Genomic DNA, 19,744 nt, shown 5'->3' with positions numbered 1-19,744 from the left:
CATCTTCCTCTGTCAAGTTTTTTTCTCTGCCATTATAGGTAGAAAATGAGAAATTTGGAATTTTCAACTGTGTTAATGATAGCTAAAAACTGATTCCAGAATGGGGTCTGCTTTCTTTTTTCTTTTTTCTGAGACTGAGTGTCTCTCTGTTGCTTAGGCTGGAGTGCAGTGTTGCAGTCTTGGCTTACTGCAACCTCAACCTCCCGGGTTCAAGTAATTCACCTGTCTCAGCCTCCTGAGTAACTGGAACTACAGGTGCATGCCACCACGCCTAGCTAGTTTTTGTATTTTTAGTAGTGATGGGGTTTCACCATATTGGTCAGCCTGGTCTTGAATTCCTAACCTCAGGTGATCCACCCGCCTCAGCCTCTCAAAGTGCTGGGATTACAGATGTAAGCCACTGTACCCAGCCTAGCCTGCATTCTTGTTTTACACTTTCTTGAAAGATGTTTCAATACTTTAGGCAACACAGTAAGAAAATGAAAGAAGGGTACATTCTTCTATCATCCTTCTAGGCATCACGTTATTTTTTCAATTTCTTACTGTTTTAGTCTCTTATTGGGAATAATTGACAAATAATGATGAAATAAGTTCCAGAGTGATGAAATAGTAAAATGTATAGGAAACAATAAAATCAGTAAGACCCTAAAATGTATCTTAGATTTATAAAAGGGTCCAGTGGCTCCATATAGTAATTACTACATGGAGTAAGTTTTATCTTTTTTTTTTAAAGTGAGTTTTTTCTGTTCTTTGGAATACCTTTAAGAATGAATAAAAGTCATGAAGTGTCAATCATTAAAATAGTTGGAACTGCTCAAAAAAGAAACTCAGAACCTAAAATTGGCTCCATTGGATCTTTATGTTGTACCTAGGGTTAGTCTGTGGACTTCTTTGATTTATGCATTCAGCAGCTATTCATTATGGACTTTGTTCAAGATTCTGTGTATTTACAGTTTTCTCATTTGTTAAATATTGAGGGTAAAAAATAATTGATGATTGAGTCTTATGTTTAACTTGTATTCTTATCCAGATATTTCCTTTAAAAGTTATTTGGGCTGGACACAGTGGCTCATACCTATAATCTCATTACTTTGGGTGGCCAAGGTGGGAGTATTGCTTGAGCCCAGAAGTTTGAGACCAGCCTGAGCCCAGGATGTCAAGGTTGTGGTGAGCTCTGACTGCACCACTGCACTCCAGCCTAGGTTACAGAGTAAGACCCTGTCTCAAACAAAAACAAACAAACTTGATTTTATATTATAGATTACTTTAAGATATGATATTTGGTTTAGAATTTGCTTACAAATTTACAAAAGTGTTTCACATATTTGTTAATGGCAGGGAATATGTAAAACACTGGATTATAGTAGTTTTATGTGATCTCAAGTGAATCTTATCTAATAGATTGACTCTTTATTTTGCTTAGTAGAGTTCTTTGTAATTGTATTTTCAGTGCTGTTTAGAATCTGGAAAGCAATATGGTGTCACTTTTGAAATTTTAAGTCTTTTTAATGAAATCCAAGTAAATAAAACTTCAGTTAAGTGCCTACATTCATCTTTAACCCTGTTGCAGATACCTAAGAGAGATATTCTAAAAAAAAATAAATCGAAGACGTTAAAAGGTCTGTTTTGTAAAAGTATGAGGTATTATTTTAGAGTTTGTTCAATTTTAATACTTCAGAGAGAAGGATCAGAATTGGATTAAATCTATGACTTGTCTATAGTGCTATATGTGTATATATGTGTGTGTGTGTGTGTGTGTGTGTGTGTATTTTTTAGGTTTTGACTGAGGTGAGAGTTTTTCCTGGTTCTATAGTTTTCTTCAGTATTATTTTCTGGATATGAAAGGATTGATTAGAGAGAAATTTAAGGGTTCTTATTAAGAGATATAATGCATATAAGACTAAAAGTACCCCCACTGTTTTATTTTTACCAACAGGCATTCATCCTAAATTCTTTTTTTTTTTTTTTTTTCGAGGCAAGGTCTCACTCTGTCGTCCAGGCTGGAGTGCAGTGGCGCAGTCTTGGCTCACTGCAGCCTCTACCTCTCGGACTCGAGAGATTCTCCCACCTCAGCCTCCTGAGTAGCTGGGGCTACAGCTGTGTGCCATCATGCCTGGCTAATTTTTTTTTCTTTTTTTTTTTTTTTTTTGTATTTTTGGGTAGAGACAGAGTTTCACCATGTCAGTCTCAGATACTGGAACTGTCTCCAACTCCTGACTTCAAGTCAAGTGATCCGCCCGCCTTGGCCTCCCAGTGTTGGGATTACAGGCTTGAGTTACTGTACCTGGCCCATCCGAAGTTCCTACCAAATAAATACATGATCTCTAGAAACTGATGACTTTCCCATAATTATGTACAAGTAAGCAAGCATAAATTATATATATACAATTATATATATAAACATATATATATGTTTTATATATAAGCAAATGTACTGCTCCTTGCAGAGCAGGGCTATCCCATAGGCATTGTGCCCAGAGTAGCACAAGCATAAATAATATTAACTGACATTTGAATCTTGGTCACAGTTACTCATTTTGAGATAAATTTGATGTGATTTCAAATTTTGCAGCTCTTAAATCTAGGAGTAACTCATTAATAGATTATACAGATAAAGACAGGACTGTGTATAACACCAAGTAGTTTTCTTTTTGCCTTGGTTGTGAGTACAGGTTGAGCATCCCACATCCCACAATGTGAAATCCAGAATCTAAGTACATTTACCTGTACATACATAGGTAAACATAGCACTGACATGACACTCAAAGGAAGTGCTCATTCCAGCATTTCAGATTTTCAGATTTGGGATGCTCAAATGGCAAGAATATGATGCAAATATTCCAGAATTTAAAAAGAAAAGCTGAAATCTGAAACACTTCTGATCCCAAGCATTTTGGAAATGGCATACGCAACCCGTATTATTTAATTCTGATTAACCAAGTAAGCTCATTTACTTTAGACTTTTTAAAAGGATGGCTTAAGGTTTGTCCATTGAAATCTACAACGTTTGTATTAGTCATGTTTATTTATTGCTAAGTAATTTACTTCACTGTGAGTAATGGTTATATTAGGAAATGTTCTCTTATTTTGGAACTTATTTTTTTTTAATTTAGAATTAGGTTTCAGAAGAATATTCAGTGACTTGGGAAAATGTTGACATTATATTATGTGAAAAAGGTTATAGTACAGTTTTAAAGGATAGTCCTGATCTATATTTAGATATGTATGTATAGGTAAAGACTGGAAATTTATATGCTATAATGTTAATAGTAACCACAGAATAGGTGATTTGCATGCATTTTAGGTGCTCATCTTGGTTCTTACAGTTTTAAAAATTTTAAGTTCTAAAAGTAAAAAAGATATTTAAATAAATTTACAAAAATCAACTGTCCTTTATGAATACTGGGATGACAATTAGATGCAGCAGTACTGTGACATAACAGTTCACACGGCTGATAAAGAATGCCTTTGCCCACAATCCCATTGTGCATATTGAGGTTTCTATGGGAATGAAGTGTTTAGAAGGAAACCACTTGATGCCTGGAAAGTAGATCATACTAGCCCAGGCACGTAAAAAAGAATGTAGCCTTTCTGTGATTTGTGGTTAAAGCGCCTGACATTTGGTGTTAAAATATGTGTTGGAAATTTATTTTGGAGTTGTAGTTATAACTTTACATATTTATTTTCTGAAAATATACTGTTTCATTTTTAGGCATTATCCAATTGGTTTACTATTTGATCTTCTTGCATCAAGTTCAGCTCTTCCTTGGAACATCACAGTACATTTTAAGGTATAGTAAATTGCATTTCTCCTTTGTCCCATTTGTGATACATAGTAAACAGACTTCGAGTAGAATTTTCTTTTGAAGTGAAGTTATTTCTTTCTTTTCCCATGACACTCTTTTAGTTGCTAAACTTCGATTAGTATTTGTCTATAAGATACTTTTCAATTTTTTCCTAACTCTTGGCAGAAACACACTTTTAATGTATGAACTGATTTTCTTTATTAGTGCTGAATACACTGTTTAAAATTTACGAGTTTTTGGGCCAGGCTTAGTGGCTCACGCCTGTAATCCCAGCTCTTTGGGAGGCTGAGGTGGGTGGATCATTTGAGCCCAGGAGTTCAAGACCAGCCTGGGCAATGTAGTGAGACGCTGCCTCTATAAAAAATAAAGTTTATGAAAGTTTTGAAAGTTGGTGTTAATTTTTAAAAGTCAACTAGGAACAAGAGAAATCCTGCATGTAGATGTGGATATGGAAGTACAGAGGGGACAACCTAATACTGTTGAGTAATTCTAAGGCTATTTTGATTGAATTAAGAGAAGGGTTAGGAGATGGAATTCCAAAGATTTGATCTACCTCTGTTTTGAGAAATGTTCATTCCTGTAGTTTTTAAGACCAGACTGAATTTAGTGTGACCTAATTTTGTCTCAATAGTTTGTGAAGTGCTGGTCTCTCATTCCCTTAGCCACCTTGCCTCTGCTCTGTTCCTGACCCCCAATTCACAAACACATTTGGTTTTTGTGATTGGAAACGCTTACGTTAATTGATCATGAACAGTGATTCATTCTCAAATAGCAATGATTCCATCATGTCGGTCTCTTATATTAGTTGATCACGAACAGTGATTCATTCTCAAATAGCAATGATTTCACCATGTCGGTCTCAGGTACTTGAACTGGTCTCGAACTCCTGACCTCAAGTCAAGTGATCCACCTGATCCTCCTATATTTTATTGGAGAGAGGCATGTAGAGTTTGAAAAAGTCATTTACGTGTCTTGAGTTTCTTTCCCGTCAGGAGTGTCCATTCATAGTTACTGCCCAAAGGGTGCTCATTCTTCTTATGATGGTTTTCCTTCCTGTTTTACTGAATTTGAGTTTGTGGGTCATTAGAGCTTATTTCCATGTACATTTATAATAATGTGCTTTGCACAATACCATATTATTAAACACCTTAGTTACCAAAGAATAGTATAGATGGAGCACATAGTGCTGGTATGCATGAATTTCACTCACCATGTTACATGCAAAGCAAGGAATGCTTGCATATACAACAATTTTTAAGTTTAGAGAGGTGTGGAGATAAAAATACTTCAAACATATTAAGGGTAGGGGTGCTATATTGCCTAATGAGTCTTCTCTGTTAATGTTGGAAAATAATTCCAATAATTAGATTTTTTTGTGTGTTAAAAATAAACTCTAAAATACTTTGAAATCTAGATTAAAATACATCATAGCTGTCTACTTGTTTATTTATTCACTCATTCATTCATTCAACAAATGTGGAGATCCTTCTATGTGTCAGTTTCCTGAAACCCTTTCAATGGATTCTTCAGGTCAAAGCTGTTTTCATGATATAATAATATCAAGATGTTATTGGCCCTTCCCTTTGTGTTAACATTTACACTGATATGCAAAAACAATCGTGTTGAAAACTGTGGGTGCCTTAGCACAAAGTATATGTGTATGTTCTCCCTGGGTGCTTGGCTGAGGCCTGGGTTGCACATGCATAGCTGATACTCTACAAGGTCTAGTAGAGAGTGAATGTTGTAGGGTTAAGAGTGGAACAAGATACTGAACGTCTTATGATGCTGGAAAGTGTTGGATTCCAGCTCATTCAAAGTGGAGAGACATTTGGCTACATACTGAGCAGTTACCTGAGATGCCAGAAAGACCATGATTTTGGAGTAAGGATCATACATTAGAGCAGGAATTGGCAAATGTGGCCCACTGACTGTTTTTGCATGGCCTGTGATGTAAGAGTAGTTTTTACATTTTTAAGTGGTTGGAAAAAAATTTAAAAAAATATTTTGTAACATGTGAAAATTACATGAAATATAGATTTAGTGATGACCATAAATAAAGTTGCATTGAAATGCAGCCATTCATGGAAATTCATATACGTATTGTCTATGGTTGCTTTGCGGCTATGACAGCCTAGTTGAGTATTTGCAATAGAGACTGTATGACCTGCACAGTGTTAAATATTTACTGTCTAATCCTTTACAGAAAGTTTTCCAATCTCTATTGCCAGTCTTTAACCCTAGAGTAAGAGTTGCTCTGGACTTGCCTTTTTAGGATTAAGGAGAGCTGCCAGTAAATTAACTGCCAGCCAGAACAAAACTTAGCGTTTTAAAGGAAGACAATATAATCTAGAATCCTTACAACGTATTATTCACAGTGTCCACCATACAATCCACAACTACTCGACTTGCAAATAAGCAAGAAAATATGGTCCATATCAAATAAAAAAAAAATTTACTCTCAATAGAAACTGACCTAAGAGAATCCACATCTTGGTACTACCAGAAAAATGAATTAAAACAACTATTATAAATTCAGTAACTTAAGAGAAAAAAATCACAAAGTTGTAGAACTGTGTAGAAAAATATCTGAAATGAGGAATTTACTACATGGGCTTAACAGCAAATTAAAGATGGCAGAAGTAAGGTTCTTTGAACTCAAAGACAGATCCACAGAAGTTACCCAGTTTGGTGAATAGAGAGATGGAAATTGGTATAGAGAAAAAACAGAACCTCTGGGATAATATCAGGCAGTCTGCGTGTAATTGGAGTTCAAGGAGAGGAGAGAGAATGGGTCAGAAGAAATATTTTTAAAAAATAATGGTTACACTACTCAGTGTCAAAGCTATAATCAAGACTGTGTGTGGGGTGCCTACAGAATGGGAGAAAATATTTGCAATCTTATACTATCTAATAGTTTAATATACAGAATATGGAAATAACTTTATAATAAAAAGATAAAAAAAAGAAACCCAATTAAAAATTAGTCAAAGAATTCGAATAGACATTTCTGTGAAGAAGTTATATAAATGTCCAGTAAACACACGAAAAGATGTTCAGCATAACTAGTTTTTAGGGAAAAGCAAAAAAAGAAAAAAACAAAAAACCACACAATGAGTTACCCCTTCACACCCTCTAGATTGGTTATCATCAAAAAGATGATGTACAAGGCTGGATGTGGTGGCTCATGCCTTTAATCCCAGCACTTTGTGGGGATGAGGCAGCTGTATCACTTGAGCTCAGGATTTCGAGACCAGTGTGATCAACATAACGAGAACTCATCTCTACTAAAATAATTTTTTTAAAAATAGCCTGGTGTGGTGGCATGTGCCTATAGTCCCAGCTATTTGGAAGACTGAGGTGTGTCCTGATCGCGTGTCTGCAACCCAGCCTGAGTGACAGAGTGCAACCCTGTCTCCAAAAAAAAAAAAAAAAACCAACAAAAAACGGTAACACATGATGGAGAGGGTATAGGCTTATTAGACCCTTCGTACGTTGCTGATGAGAATGAAAATGGTGTAGCCTTTTTGGAAAGCGGTTTAGTATGTCATCAAATGATATACTTACCGTGTTACCCAGCAATTCTACTCTTAGTAATATTGCCAAGAGAACTGAATATGTAATTCTAATATGCAAAATATGGAAATAACTTGTGTCCACACAAAAACTTATACATGAATGTTCATAATAGGCAAAGCGGAAATAACCCAATGTCCATCAGCTGATGAATAAACAAAATACTGTACGTATCCTTACAATGGAGTATAATTTGGTCGTGAAAAGGAAGGAATTACTGATAATATGTTACAACCTTGAAAATATCATGTTAAGTGAAAGAAGACACAAATGACTGCACATTATATAATTCATTTATATTAACTGAATAAATACCTTTATGCCGATAAATCTGACAGATGGACAAATTCAATGAAAACACAAGTCGCCAAAACTGACATAAGAACATAAATGAAAAGCTCTTTAATCTGCAAGTAAATTTGATTTGTAATTTTAAAAACCTCACAGAGTAAAACACCTTGCACAGAGAGTTTCATTGGAGAACTCTGTAAAATACCTAAGAACTAGTCGGGTGCAGTGGCACATGCCTGTCGTCCCAGCTACTCAGAACACTGAGGCAGGAGAATTGCTTGAGCCCAGGAGTTCTGGGCTGTAGTGTGCTATGCCAATTGGATTTCCATACTAAGTTTGGCATCAATATGGTGACCTCCTGGGAACAAGAGACCACCAGGTTACCTAAGGAAGGGTGAACCGGCCCAGGTCAGAAATGGAGCAGGTCAAAACTCCTGTGCTGATCAGTAGTGGGATTGTGCCTGTGAATAGCCACTGCACTCCAGCCTGGGCAACGTAGTGAGACTGTGTCTCTAAAGTTAAAAATAAAATGAAATAAAATGTTTAAGAAATAATATTACAAACTTTACAAACTTTCTTACTCTTTACAAACTTTTTCCAGAAATGAGACACCAACTTGTGTTAGAGGCCAGAATAACCCTGATATTGAAACCTGTTAAAGACATTAAAAGAAAATTATAAGCCAATATATTTCATGATCATGGATGCAAGAGCCTTCAATGAAGTACCATCAAATTGAATCTTGCAATAATTAAAAAAGACGGTACACACCATGATTGAGTTGAGTTTATCCTAGGAGTAAAAAATTGATTCAACATTCAAATCTCAATGCATGTAGGCCAGGTGCAGTGGGTCGCGCCTGTAATCCCAGTACTTTGGAAGGCTGAGCCAGGAGGATTACTTGAACCTAGAAGTTCAAGACCAGCCTGGGCAACATAGGGAGACCTCATCTCTACAAAAAAACTTAAAAATTAGCTGAGCATGGTGGTGTACACCTGTGGTTCCAGCTACTCAGAAGACTGAATTGGGAGGATCGCTTGGGCCCCAGAGGTTGAGGCTGCAGTGAGCTGTGATTGTGCCACTGTGCTCCAGCCTGGGTGACACAGTGAGACCCTCTCAAAATAAAACATCTCTATCAATGTAAATCACAGAATAAAATAGAAAAATCAATAGATACAGAAAAAGTCATTCATTGACAGAATTTAATACCCATTTATCATCAAAACTTATAGCAAGCTTCGGAATAGAAGGGAATTCACTCTATTTGACAAAGGATAGATATGAAAAGTATGAAAAGGCTACAATTAAAGTCATGCTACATGATGGTTTATTGAATGTTTTACTCTAAGATGAGGAAAAAGGCAAGGATGTCTGCTCAGTATAGGCACTTCTATAATGCATTGTATGTGTTCTTAACTTTGCTCTTAAAAATTGTGCAATGAAAACTACTGGACTTACGGGGGAAAGGGTTAGGGGCACAACATCCACAAACTTACACTGACAAAAAAACAGGAACCTAGTAAAAACCATACCACAGTTTTAACAGGTAAAATGTATGAGAAATGCATAAATACTACAATAAATATGGCATTTCATGTTGCAAAGACTGGAAGTTTGCTTGCAGAAACGGATATAGAAGACTTGCGCCATGACAGGTGAAGTGAAAGGAGGATTTTCTGATATCGAACAAGAAATTGTAGCACCTGATGTAGATGAATACAACTCATAACATGAATTGAAGTAGCTGGTCCATTTTGGAGGTGTGCACATGTGTGCATTGTATGTGTTCCCAGCTGATTAGTTTAGCTGGGTGAAATTTTCTGTTCACCTAGCATTTCTTGTGAACAATATTTACATATGCAACCATAAAATTCACATTATACTCAACTTCTTGCCTAGTAGTTGCTTTTAAACAAATGCGAAAATCTTAGTTCACAGAACATATATGAATTTACCAACAAACACATGAAAAGGCACTCAACATCTTTAGTCATCTTGGAAATGTAAATTAGAACCACAAAGAGACATTACATTACACTCACTAGAATGACTAAATGAAAAAGATTGACAGTAGCAAGTTGGAGGACATGGAGTAACCAGAACTCATACATTGCTAGTGGGAGTGTAACATCATACATCATGTTGAAAAATAGTTTGGCAGTTTTTAAGTAAAATTAGAATATACACTTACTCTGTGACCCAGCATTTCTTTTTCCAGCTGTATACCCAAGAAAGATGAAGACATGTGTCTATAAAAGACTTGTGTGTTAATGTTCATAGCAGCTTTTTAAATAATAGCCAGTATGTGGAAACAATCCCAGTGTCTATTAACAAGTTTTTAGATAAACAGATTGTGGTGTATTCATTAAATGGCATGCTACTCAGCAACAAAAAGGAATTAATTACTGATATGTGCAGTAACAGGAATGAATCTCAAAAATATTATGCTAAGTGAAAGATACTAAATTACACAATACTGCAGTTCTGTTTATATGAGATTTTATTACAGGCAAAACTAATCTAGTGTTATATGTCATTATCAGTGATTTCTTGGGAAGGGAATGAGGGAACTGACTGCAAAGGGCACAGAGGACGTTTTGTGGGTGATGGTAATGCTCTGTACTTGGGCTGACAGTTACTCATTGTCAAAACTCATTTTATTGTACTCTTGATTTCTGCATTTGACTGCATGTGAATCATAAATTTGACTTATTAAAAAAGTATTGAGAGAGATGAGGAATGGTGTCTTTAATCGCTTTCTAATTCCTGCTTTCCATCAGTGTTTCATAGTCACTCAGGAGCTTCTTTCTTTATCTTTTCATTTCATTCTTTTTATGAAAGCTCCATGACAGGGATAATTGAATGTTGTTTATGAATACGGTAACCTGAGTAGGCTATATGCTATTTTTTTTGCCATTTTTACTTCTGTTTAAATGTATTAAAGTACATATAGGATAATAACTTTGTAAAATCATGTTTGAATATAATGATTATCTTAAATATATAAGTCTTTGGAGGAAGTGATATTGTATAATGGTTAAAAGATAGGACTTGAGTCAAATTAGCCTTAAATCCTAGCTCCCTAGCAAGCTGAATGACACTTGCGACTTTAGATATTCCCTAACTTTAATTTTTTTATCTGTAAAATAGCAATAATAGTAATGTTTACCTCAAGTGTTGTGAGGATTAAATAAGATAATCCATATAAAAAGTTTTAATACAGTGTCACAGTAAGTGTTCAGTAACTGTTAGCTCTCATTATCTTTTTTTCAGTGAAAAGTGCATCAGTCGTTTCATTTACATAACTCTGTGTATGTCCAATGATCATGCTTTAGCTGCCTAAAAGAACCAGTGAAGTTACAGAATGTAAATTTAGCTATTTGACTTTAAAATCTAGTTTTTAACAGCTTTATTGAGGTCTAATTGACTTATTGTAAGCTTTACCTATTCGAAGTGAGTAAGTTTATGCCACAATTTATATGTTCATTTACCTGTTGATATTTAGATTTGTTTTCTGTTTGGGGCTGTTACAAATAAAACTATTGTGAACATTCATGTAGCAAGTCCTTATATAGACATACACTTTCATTTCTCTTAGGTAGATGCCTAGTTGTGGAATGGCTGGGTCAGATGGTAGATGTCTGTTTACTATCCTTAAGAAACTACCAGACTTTTCCAAAGTGGTTATACTGTTTTACATTTCTGTTAGTACTGTGTGAGGGCTCCATTCCACATCTTTGCCAATACTTGGTATGGTCAGTTGAAAAGCTATTTTTCAGATTATTACCCTTTGATGCCTTTTTTCATGTTGTTATAAAACACGTAAGAATTATTTGGGAAAAGTACAAAATGGGCCAAATAGCTAAAGATTTTTAAGTTAAATTTAAAAGTATTTTGGGTTATTTCAGTGCTAGGAGATAGTTTACTAGAAATATTGATAAACTGGGGGATATAGTTCTCTTTTAAGAGGTTAATTTTGTAATGTGTATACCTGTTTTATATGTGTATTTTTTCCTTTGTTAGAGTTTTCCAGAAAAAGACCTTCTGCACTGTCCATCTAAGGATGCAATTGAAGCTCATTTTATGTCATGTATGAAAGAAGCTGATGCTTTAAAACATAAAAGTCAAGTAATCAATGAAATGCAGAAAAAAGATCACAAGCAACTCTGGATGGGATTACAAAATGGTAAGCATAATAGTGTTTAATTTTAGAATACCACTTTATAAAATATGATACAGCCATAACCCTGTGAGTAATTGATACATTTTAGAATTGGTGGTACAAGTTTAAATTGTAGCCTCTGTTCCCAGATTTGTGCAGAGGCTACTTTTAGTCATCCCTTACATTCTACTCTTTTGGTGTCCCTCTGTTCATGGATTCTCTAGCATTAGACTGATTGCTTAGCCCCTAACATATGGCATATGTCATATAAACTTGGGTTTAGCTTCTGAAGGAAATGCCATTACTCTAGGGATGTGGTCTTTGATTCCTCAGGCGTGGCCCTTCTGTGGTCACGATGGAAAATTCTGGGTGCGTACAAAGATACCTCCACATGTGTGAGGATTGAACTCCAACCTCTGATTTCTCAGGACAGTAGACTTGTTTTGTGCTTCAATTCCCTTTCTCCTTGCTATGGTTTAGAAAATACTCCCAAGGAAAAAGCTAAGTGGAATGTGGTGGTCATCTCTGTATCCCTCATGTTTTGGAGAATTTAAATAACTCTGTGATCTTGCCTGCATTGATCACCCTCTAGTGTTTTCAAACTGTTTTAGTACAGATAGTCCTCCCTTTACATGGTTCCAGTATGCATGAATTTCAGTTACTGTGGTTTAGTTAAGTAACACCAGGTCCTCAACTGTATAGTTCAAATTTCAATTACAGTGGTATATTGACTGCAGATAATTACATAAAATGCGAACTTTGTTGCTAGTTTAGTCCAGGAATCATTACATAACAACAGATGAGCTTATGATTAGTGATAAATTATGTCACTTCTTTCCATATCTGTCAGTGATTGGCCTCTCTATGTCTATTATTCATTTCACCCACAGATAGCAAAGCATGTAGTTGTGTTGCCTCCTTGTCTCCAGCAATAAACCCATGTAATATTTTATAAAAATTGATAATTGAAAAAGGGAATTGGCCAAGAGAGATGTAAATCCAACAAATAAACAAACTGATAATGTTGGGAATGAAATTTGAATAGAAAGAAAGGGGGTTATGGAAGCAATAGCTGACTTTGAAAATGTTGACATGGCTGCCCTTCAAGAGACTAGATTATGCAGCCAGGGGAACTTATTGAGGAACTTATATGCAGTAAAGGTGAACTTACTGGCATGAATAAGGAAAGTAGTTGTGACAAAAGGATGAAGATGTCCCAAAGGAAGTGATGCTATAAAAAACTTCTTATTAAAGGAACTCTCAGATATTTTATGACATTGAAATACAAATAGTAAAATGTTAGAAGTTGATTAAAATGTAGAAAAAATGACTTCAATTCACCAAGACATGGGAAGGATGCTTGCCCATAAGTTATATGTTGAGAAAGCAAGCACTCTTCAAACTATAAGTTCTTAAGTTTTTACAAAGAAATAAAATACTTTTGGCTGGGTGTGGTGGCCCATGCCTGTAATCCCAGCATTCTTTAGGAGGCCCAACTGGGAGGATCATTTGAGGCTAGGAGTTGGAGACCAGCCTGGGCAACATAGCAAGACCTCATCACTACAAAAAAATTTTAAAATTAGCCAGGGCATGCTGGCATGTGCCCACAGTCCTAGGCAGGCTGAGGCAGGAGGATTGCTTGAGCCCAAGGAGTTCAAGGTTACAGTGAGCCATGATCGTGCCACCGCACTCCACCCTGAGTGACAGAGTGAGACCCTGTCTCTAAAAAAAATAAAATAAAATTTAAAAATAAAACACTTCAGTTCTCAATGTTTCTAATGTGTTAAATTATAATTGTACTAAATAAATATTAGGATTTCTTTTAACTTTTTATTTTTCAGTATACATTTATTGTGGTGGTTTGTTTTGTTTTGTTGAGACTAAGTTTCACTCTGTTACCCAGGCTGGAGTGCAGTGGTGCAATCGCAGCTCACTGCATCCTCCGCCTCCCAGGTTCAAGCAATTTTCATGTCTCAGCCTTCTGAGTAGCTGGGATTACAAGCATGTACCAACATGCACAGCTGATTTTGTATTTTTAGTAGAAACAGGGTTTTGCCATGTTGGCCAGGCTGGTCTCGAATTCCGGGCCTCAAGTGATCTGCCCACTTTGGCCTCCCAGAGTGCTGGGATTATAGGCATGAGCTACTGTGCTCAGCCTCTAGTGTATATTTATAATCAACAGTAAGAGTTTTTAAATGTTTTGACAAAATTTTTTAAAGATTGTGGAACAATCGTAATTGTCCCCATTAGTTATGAAGATCGCTTTGCTTAGTTTCAACTTGCATGATTACTTCTCCAGTCCCATCCTGCCATGCAGAGTGAGGGCATGTCCTGTAATTCCTCTATCTTCAACAGTGTTTTTGGCCAGGGAGTTAGTCCAGTAGATGTTCTTTCATGGCAATGACTAGAATAAAACAGAAGAAAACCTTCACCTGCCATAATTTTTAAAAAATGTGATCTAGTTTTAACTTTTGGACTATGCTGTTACCACATCAAATGGGTGTTTGTAGGTATTTAGTATTCGTTAAACTTTCATTATACAAAATTTAGGGCATTTCTGTGGTATCAAGAGCAAGTAAGACATGTATTTTATGACAATGTATACTGTAAATTACATTTTTTCATTTCTCATTTCTTTGTTTTAAATTTTTTAGATTTGACCTAGGTTACATGGAGTCACTCCTTACTTTCATATTTATACATCTGGCATTTCTCAACTAGATTATAAGCTTTGCAAAGTTAGGCACTAGGCCTCTTACCACATTTTTATTACTGAGTTCACAAACTCTTACGAAATGATTAAAATAATTTACACCTCCATAAGAAGGTGTACTGCCTTGTTTCTTGCTGGCGATTTGAAGATTAAATGATATTTTAGGAGACTTGTAAATAAGAAGGTAGCCTAAATAGAAGAAGATGAGGATCATGTAAAGAAAGAAGAATTTGAATTAACTTCACAATTGAAGTTAATAATTTAATTAGTTAAGTAGATGTTCTTAAAGTCTATTGTGAATGGCTGAGTCTTCTAAAAAGAACTCGAGGGTTCAGCAGAGGATTCTAAAAACGATTTGAATGTTTTATTTGCGGCATTGGAAGATTGGGTATGGAGGATAATGATTAAGCGTTAGAAGAACAAAGGCCTGGTTTTTAGTCTCCGGTCTTAGTAGTCCTTAGATCAAGTCAACTCCTTTGAGCTTCAGTTTCTTAATCTATAAAACGAGGATATCTGTTAGGTTTGCTTCATTGATATTTGTAGAGGCCTTATGAAACACCAATACAGTTTATGTGAAAGGATTTGAAAGGGAGTAAAGCAGTCTTGATGAAAAAAGAGTTAGTGAGAAGTCAGTTTTAGATTCCAGGACAGGGTTGGCAAATATGGTCATGGGCCAGCCACCTGTTTTTGTAAATAAAGATTTACTGGAACCCATCCACACTCATTCACTTATGTATTGTCGGTGGCTACTTTCGGTAGCAGAGTTAAATAATTATGAGACTATGTGGCCCACAAGCCTAACATACTTATTATCTGGCCTTTTAAGAAAATGCTTGTCAGCCCATAAAAGGTTGGTTGACCAAGCTACAGCTCATGTTTATCTTTCACCTGAAGTCTGACTCAAAATGTTACACATTCAGAACTGAGTGTAACAGAATGTAGCTGACTTACTCTAATAACTGCATTTATTACAATTTTTTTAGGCATAAAATTACTTCTTTTCTATTTCTGCCTGGGCTCATATTGTTTCTTGAGTATGTGACTGTTGTAAAGTTTCCTTTATTAAATTTTATTAAATTAATTTTAAAGCGACGTTTGATTAAATCCAACTTAAAATGATGTTTGGTTAAAATATACTTTATTCCATTTTGTTTTTTGTTATAAATTATTTTTGTAGCTATTATGTTTGGTTTTATTTGTGATGGTTATGATTAAGCTTACACTGCTATAATTGAGCTAACATACCTCTCCTAAGACTTTGAGTAGTCTTGTGAGAGATCTCCACAGCAAAGTCTAATGAGAGGTATGCTGTGGATACTGGAGTCCTTGGTACTGTATTTTCTGTTTATTCAGAATGAGAATATTCATTTCGGAAATCTTTAGTTCAGTAAATGTTGCTTGTAGAAAATATATTTTGGAGTAAAATGCTGAATGTTAATTAACATAAATGGGTAAATGGTGGATGTTTTCTATTCTGTTTCTTTTATCAGGAATACTTTTTCCCCTTTAACTCGTAATCATGTTTTAATGCTCATCTCAGTTGTCACTTTCTATAAGAAGCTTTCCTTCTTTTATTGTTTTAGTCAACAGACATTTATTGAGCACCTAATGTATATCTGACATTATGCTAGCAGCTAGTGATCATCCAGCACTGATGGGACAAACATGGCTCCTGGCTTCACAGAGCTTTGTAGAAAAGTGGAGGCAGAACTGTTAATGCTTTCAGCTATCATGACTTTTTGTCCATTTATGCAATTTTTTCTCTTGTATTTTGTCACACTCTGGTATAGTTATATGGTTTATGTATTTTGCTGGCATATCAATTAGCCTAGTTGGGGTATGTCCTACATTTTTGTATCCCCAGCACCTACTGTGTGGTCTTTGGCAAGTGTAGAGAAACTAAATATTAACTGCATGACTTCTTTATTTTATTCCTTTCTAATGCTAACAGAAAATAATATTAACAATTTTTCATTAATAGTTTCCTATTAAAATAAACTAAAGGAAGTGTCTTGTTTGAATTTATTTATGGAATTGGATTTTATGTAGAGTTTTTTCCTCCAAAAGAAGTTTTTATTAATTTGTGAAGTCAGAGATATTAAACTTTTCTGTTAGTGCAGTTGTCAATTTCTCAATATTGTGACATAACAGATGGCACATTTATTTCATTTAGAACTGCACCTGTAGATTATAACAGCTAAACAACAATTTAAACAATTTTTGAATACTTTCAAATGCTAATTTTAATTTCTCAGAACTCTGTGAAAGAGAAATAAGAAAAGCTTATGAAACCAAGAAAACTCATTTAGGACATACTGTGCCTTTCAGTGTTTTTTTATGAGTTTTCATTTTATGTACAAAAATGTTTAACCTCTGTGAAATAAGGTTAACAGCCACAAGAAAGAAAAGAAAGTAGCATTTTTATTTATGAGCAGTTGTTACTACAAGTGCAGGCGATTATGTATTTAATATCAAGTTGTTTTTCTTATAAGCCAGTGATTTGAGGAAATCTATAAAAAATATTTTTGCCATAACTTAGTTTCTTGCTTTTCGGAGTATACAATCTAAAAAAGGTGGGGAGGGTTGGCATTAGATACATTCTGTAAACTTGCAAATAAAAGCAAGGTTTAACTGCTAATATGTTAAAAGTGTACACTGTTTCTAAAATTTGGTTAGGCTTTTTCAACTAATTAATATTTTAGACACATTAATTATTTGATAGTGTGCCATTTTAACTTAAAACTGGTTTCTAAGAGGAGATGGTGATTAGCTAATGGTAATTTTATAGGAAGTCATAACATTTGGAAGATACTTTTGTTTGGTAGGTAACATAAAAGTTAAATGCAGCGGTTCCAGCTCTTTGGAGGTTTGTGTGATAGAGACAGGTGGGTTGTCATTGCATTGCCTTGTTTTTACTACTTCTGCTTATAGTAGAGTAAGTATCGGACTGAAAATCTGTTGTTCTGAGATGGAGCACCAGACCTGATCTATTTACTTATTGCTGTGTCTCTTATCAGTTGTATGATCATGGCAGGTCACTTTTCTCTCTAAGCTGGACTTTCTTTTCTTTTCTATCCCTTCTCCAACTCCCTTCCCTCCCCCTAGGCGATGTCTGTAAAGCTGGAGTTTTATTACAAATACGAAGGTGGTAATACCTCATAAGACTCGGACTCAAGGATTTTAAAGCAACAATCACATGCACTTTAATTCTGATGATAGATGTTTTCAGTTCATTTCAAAAGAACTTCTGGATGAATAATTTTTATTGTTCTCCTATCCCCCTCCTTCTCAGACTTCTTTTTAAGCAGGACTTACTAGATAGAAGGAAATAGATAACTTTCTAGAAGTAACTGTGGTAACATAGAAAAACTACTAAAACAGAAACAAGAGTTTTTAGACTTAATGCAGCTACTACCTGTCTGTGTATCTATGTTGAGTCTTTAATTTCTATGACTTTTGTTACAGTGTCAGGTTCTGTTCTAGTTGTAGGTGGTATAAAAGTAGATTCCTAAGTAGAACTGTGGGAGGCATAACTATCTCTTCCTTGTACCTTTTTTCTCATTGAAAGATTGATATTGGATAAGCTTCCTTTTTTACAGTCTTTAGCAAAATTCAGATTTTTATCAGTCTTTGGGACACTGAGATTACATTGTATAAATAAGAGCAAAGAAAATAGTAGAATGAATCTCTATCAGTCACTCAGCCTCATCTGTTACTAGTATATGGCCAGTGTTGTGTCATCTATTATTTTTCATTCCTTGTCTATGTGAGTTTTTGGAAATTTTTGTTCGTTCTTCCATTGCCACAAATATTTCTCACAGATTTTATGGTCTTGTGTATAATCAGGTCTTGGCAGCAACATTCATTGTCTTTGATCTTCATGGCTGCAAATTCAGTCTTCATTATGGGAGAATCATGCCTGGACGGTAGTAGTGTGGATTAGCTAGCCAATATAAGAACCTACTATGTGCCAGCCTCTGTGCTAAGCACAGGGGACACTGGGTAGATGTGACAGGCACGATTCCTTCCCTCTGAATGTGTAGGGTAGCAGAGGAGCCAGGCATTAAACAGATCGCTTTTATGTAATTGTTACATTTATAACTGGAGTTGTACAGGAAGGAGGAAGGGCTAGAGAGAGTGGTGTGGTGGTGGTGAAAGTTGTTTCAGGCTGAAGGAATGATCTGGGCTAGGCTCAGAAGCAAAGAGCCTGCTAAGTTCTGAGAGCTGACTGGAGTGTGATGATCAAGATTGAGAGTGGTAAGGTGGAAGTCAGGCAGAGACCCTGCCTATTCAGGGCTTTATAGGCCATTTTAACAGTATTGAACTTAATCCCTGGCAGGAGGAACAGAGAGTGGGATGGTAGGAGACCAGTGAAACATTTTAAGCAGACCTATAACAGAATCAGATTTCCCTTTTTAAGACATCCCTTTGACTGCAGTATGGTTAATGAATTAGAAAGAAGCAAATGGGAATTGAAAAGGACCAAGTGGGAGTCTATACCAGTGGTCAAAGCAGAGATGGTGGTATGTGTTATGTGTCCTATGATGATGAGTGCCATGAGAGAAAAAGCAAAGGAAGATAAGAAAGGACTTTGTTGGGAAAGGGCGTTGTTATTTTAAATACGAGGGTCAGGGAAGTCCTCACTGATTGGACGACATTAAATGTCACTGAAGTGGGAATATTTTAGGCACTTCCAGAGAACTAATCCTATGCATAGCTTTTAAAGGTGTAGATAAACACAGGTTTATCTTCAAGGATACCCTTCTCTATTGCCCACTTTTTTTTTTTTTTTTAGCATTCTGTGTAGCAAAAATGGCACTTGTCTATATCTGGTTATTTTCATAAGCCTTGTGGGACACAAAGCATTTTTTTGGCAGTTGGTTTTATGCTGTTTGCAGTTAGCAATTATCATGTCTTGGATAAACCTCATTGGCTATGATACTGCCACTACACAAAGCTTCATTTATACTATTTTGAAAGCAGTAAAGTGCTGAGAATATTGACCAATTAGAATTGGACCTGTTTACATTAAGGTGATTAGGGAAGACCTCTGATTATTTTTTCACAGTGTGGTGGCTAGAGAGTCCAAGACAAAGATGTCTGCAATTTCAGTGTGTGACGAGGGCCTACTTCCTGATTCATAGCTATCTTCTCTTTGTATCCTCACAGAGTAAAACAGAGCAAGAGCTTTCTCTGGGG

At 35.6% G+C, this 19,744-nt stretch overlaps 1 protein-coding gene and 1 long non-coding RNA gene across 5 annotated transcripts in view; one reads left to right on the top strand and one right to left on the bottom strand.

Annotated features, from left to right (window-relative positions):
• The window catches only part of ATG5 (autophagy related 5), a 135,727-nt gene that overhangs the window by 29,601 nt on the left and 86,382 nt on the right, over positions 1-19,744 (top strand). For all 4 annotated transcript variants that reach the window (XM_009205765.3, XM_003897966.4, XM_017958170.3 and 1 more), the window contains 2 exons: positions 3,713-3,791; positions 11,694-11,856. In XM_009205765.3, coding sequence (XP_009204029.1) covers positions 3,713-3,791; positions 11,694-11,856 — 242 coding nt within the window. The remainder of the gene's footprint in view (positions 1-3,712; positions 3,792-11,693; positions 11,857-19,744) is intronic.
• LOC108585540 overlaps positions 14,151-19,744 on the bottom strand; it is a 47,306-nt gene continuing 41,712 nt past the window's right edge. Inside the window, exon 3 of the long non-coding RNA XR_004184373.1 lies at positions 14,151-14,236. This is a non-coding gene — a long non-coding RNA (uncharacterized LOC108585540). The remainder of the gene's footprint in view (positions 14,237-19,744) is intronic.

The sequence above is a fragment of the Papio anubis genome, chromosome 6 (genome assembly GCF_008728515.1).
Source record: "Papio anubis isolate 15944 chromosome 6, Panubis1.0, whole genome shotgun sequence".
NCBI lineage: Eukaryota > Metazoa > Chordata > Mammalia > Primates > Cercopithecidae > Papio > Papio anubis.
The sequence above is the reverse complement of the archived record's forward strand: the minus strand, read 5'-3'. Positions and strand labels throughout refer to the sequence as shown.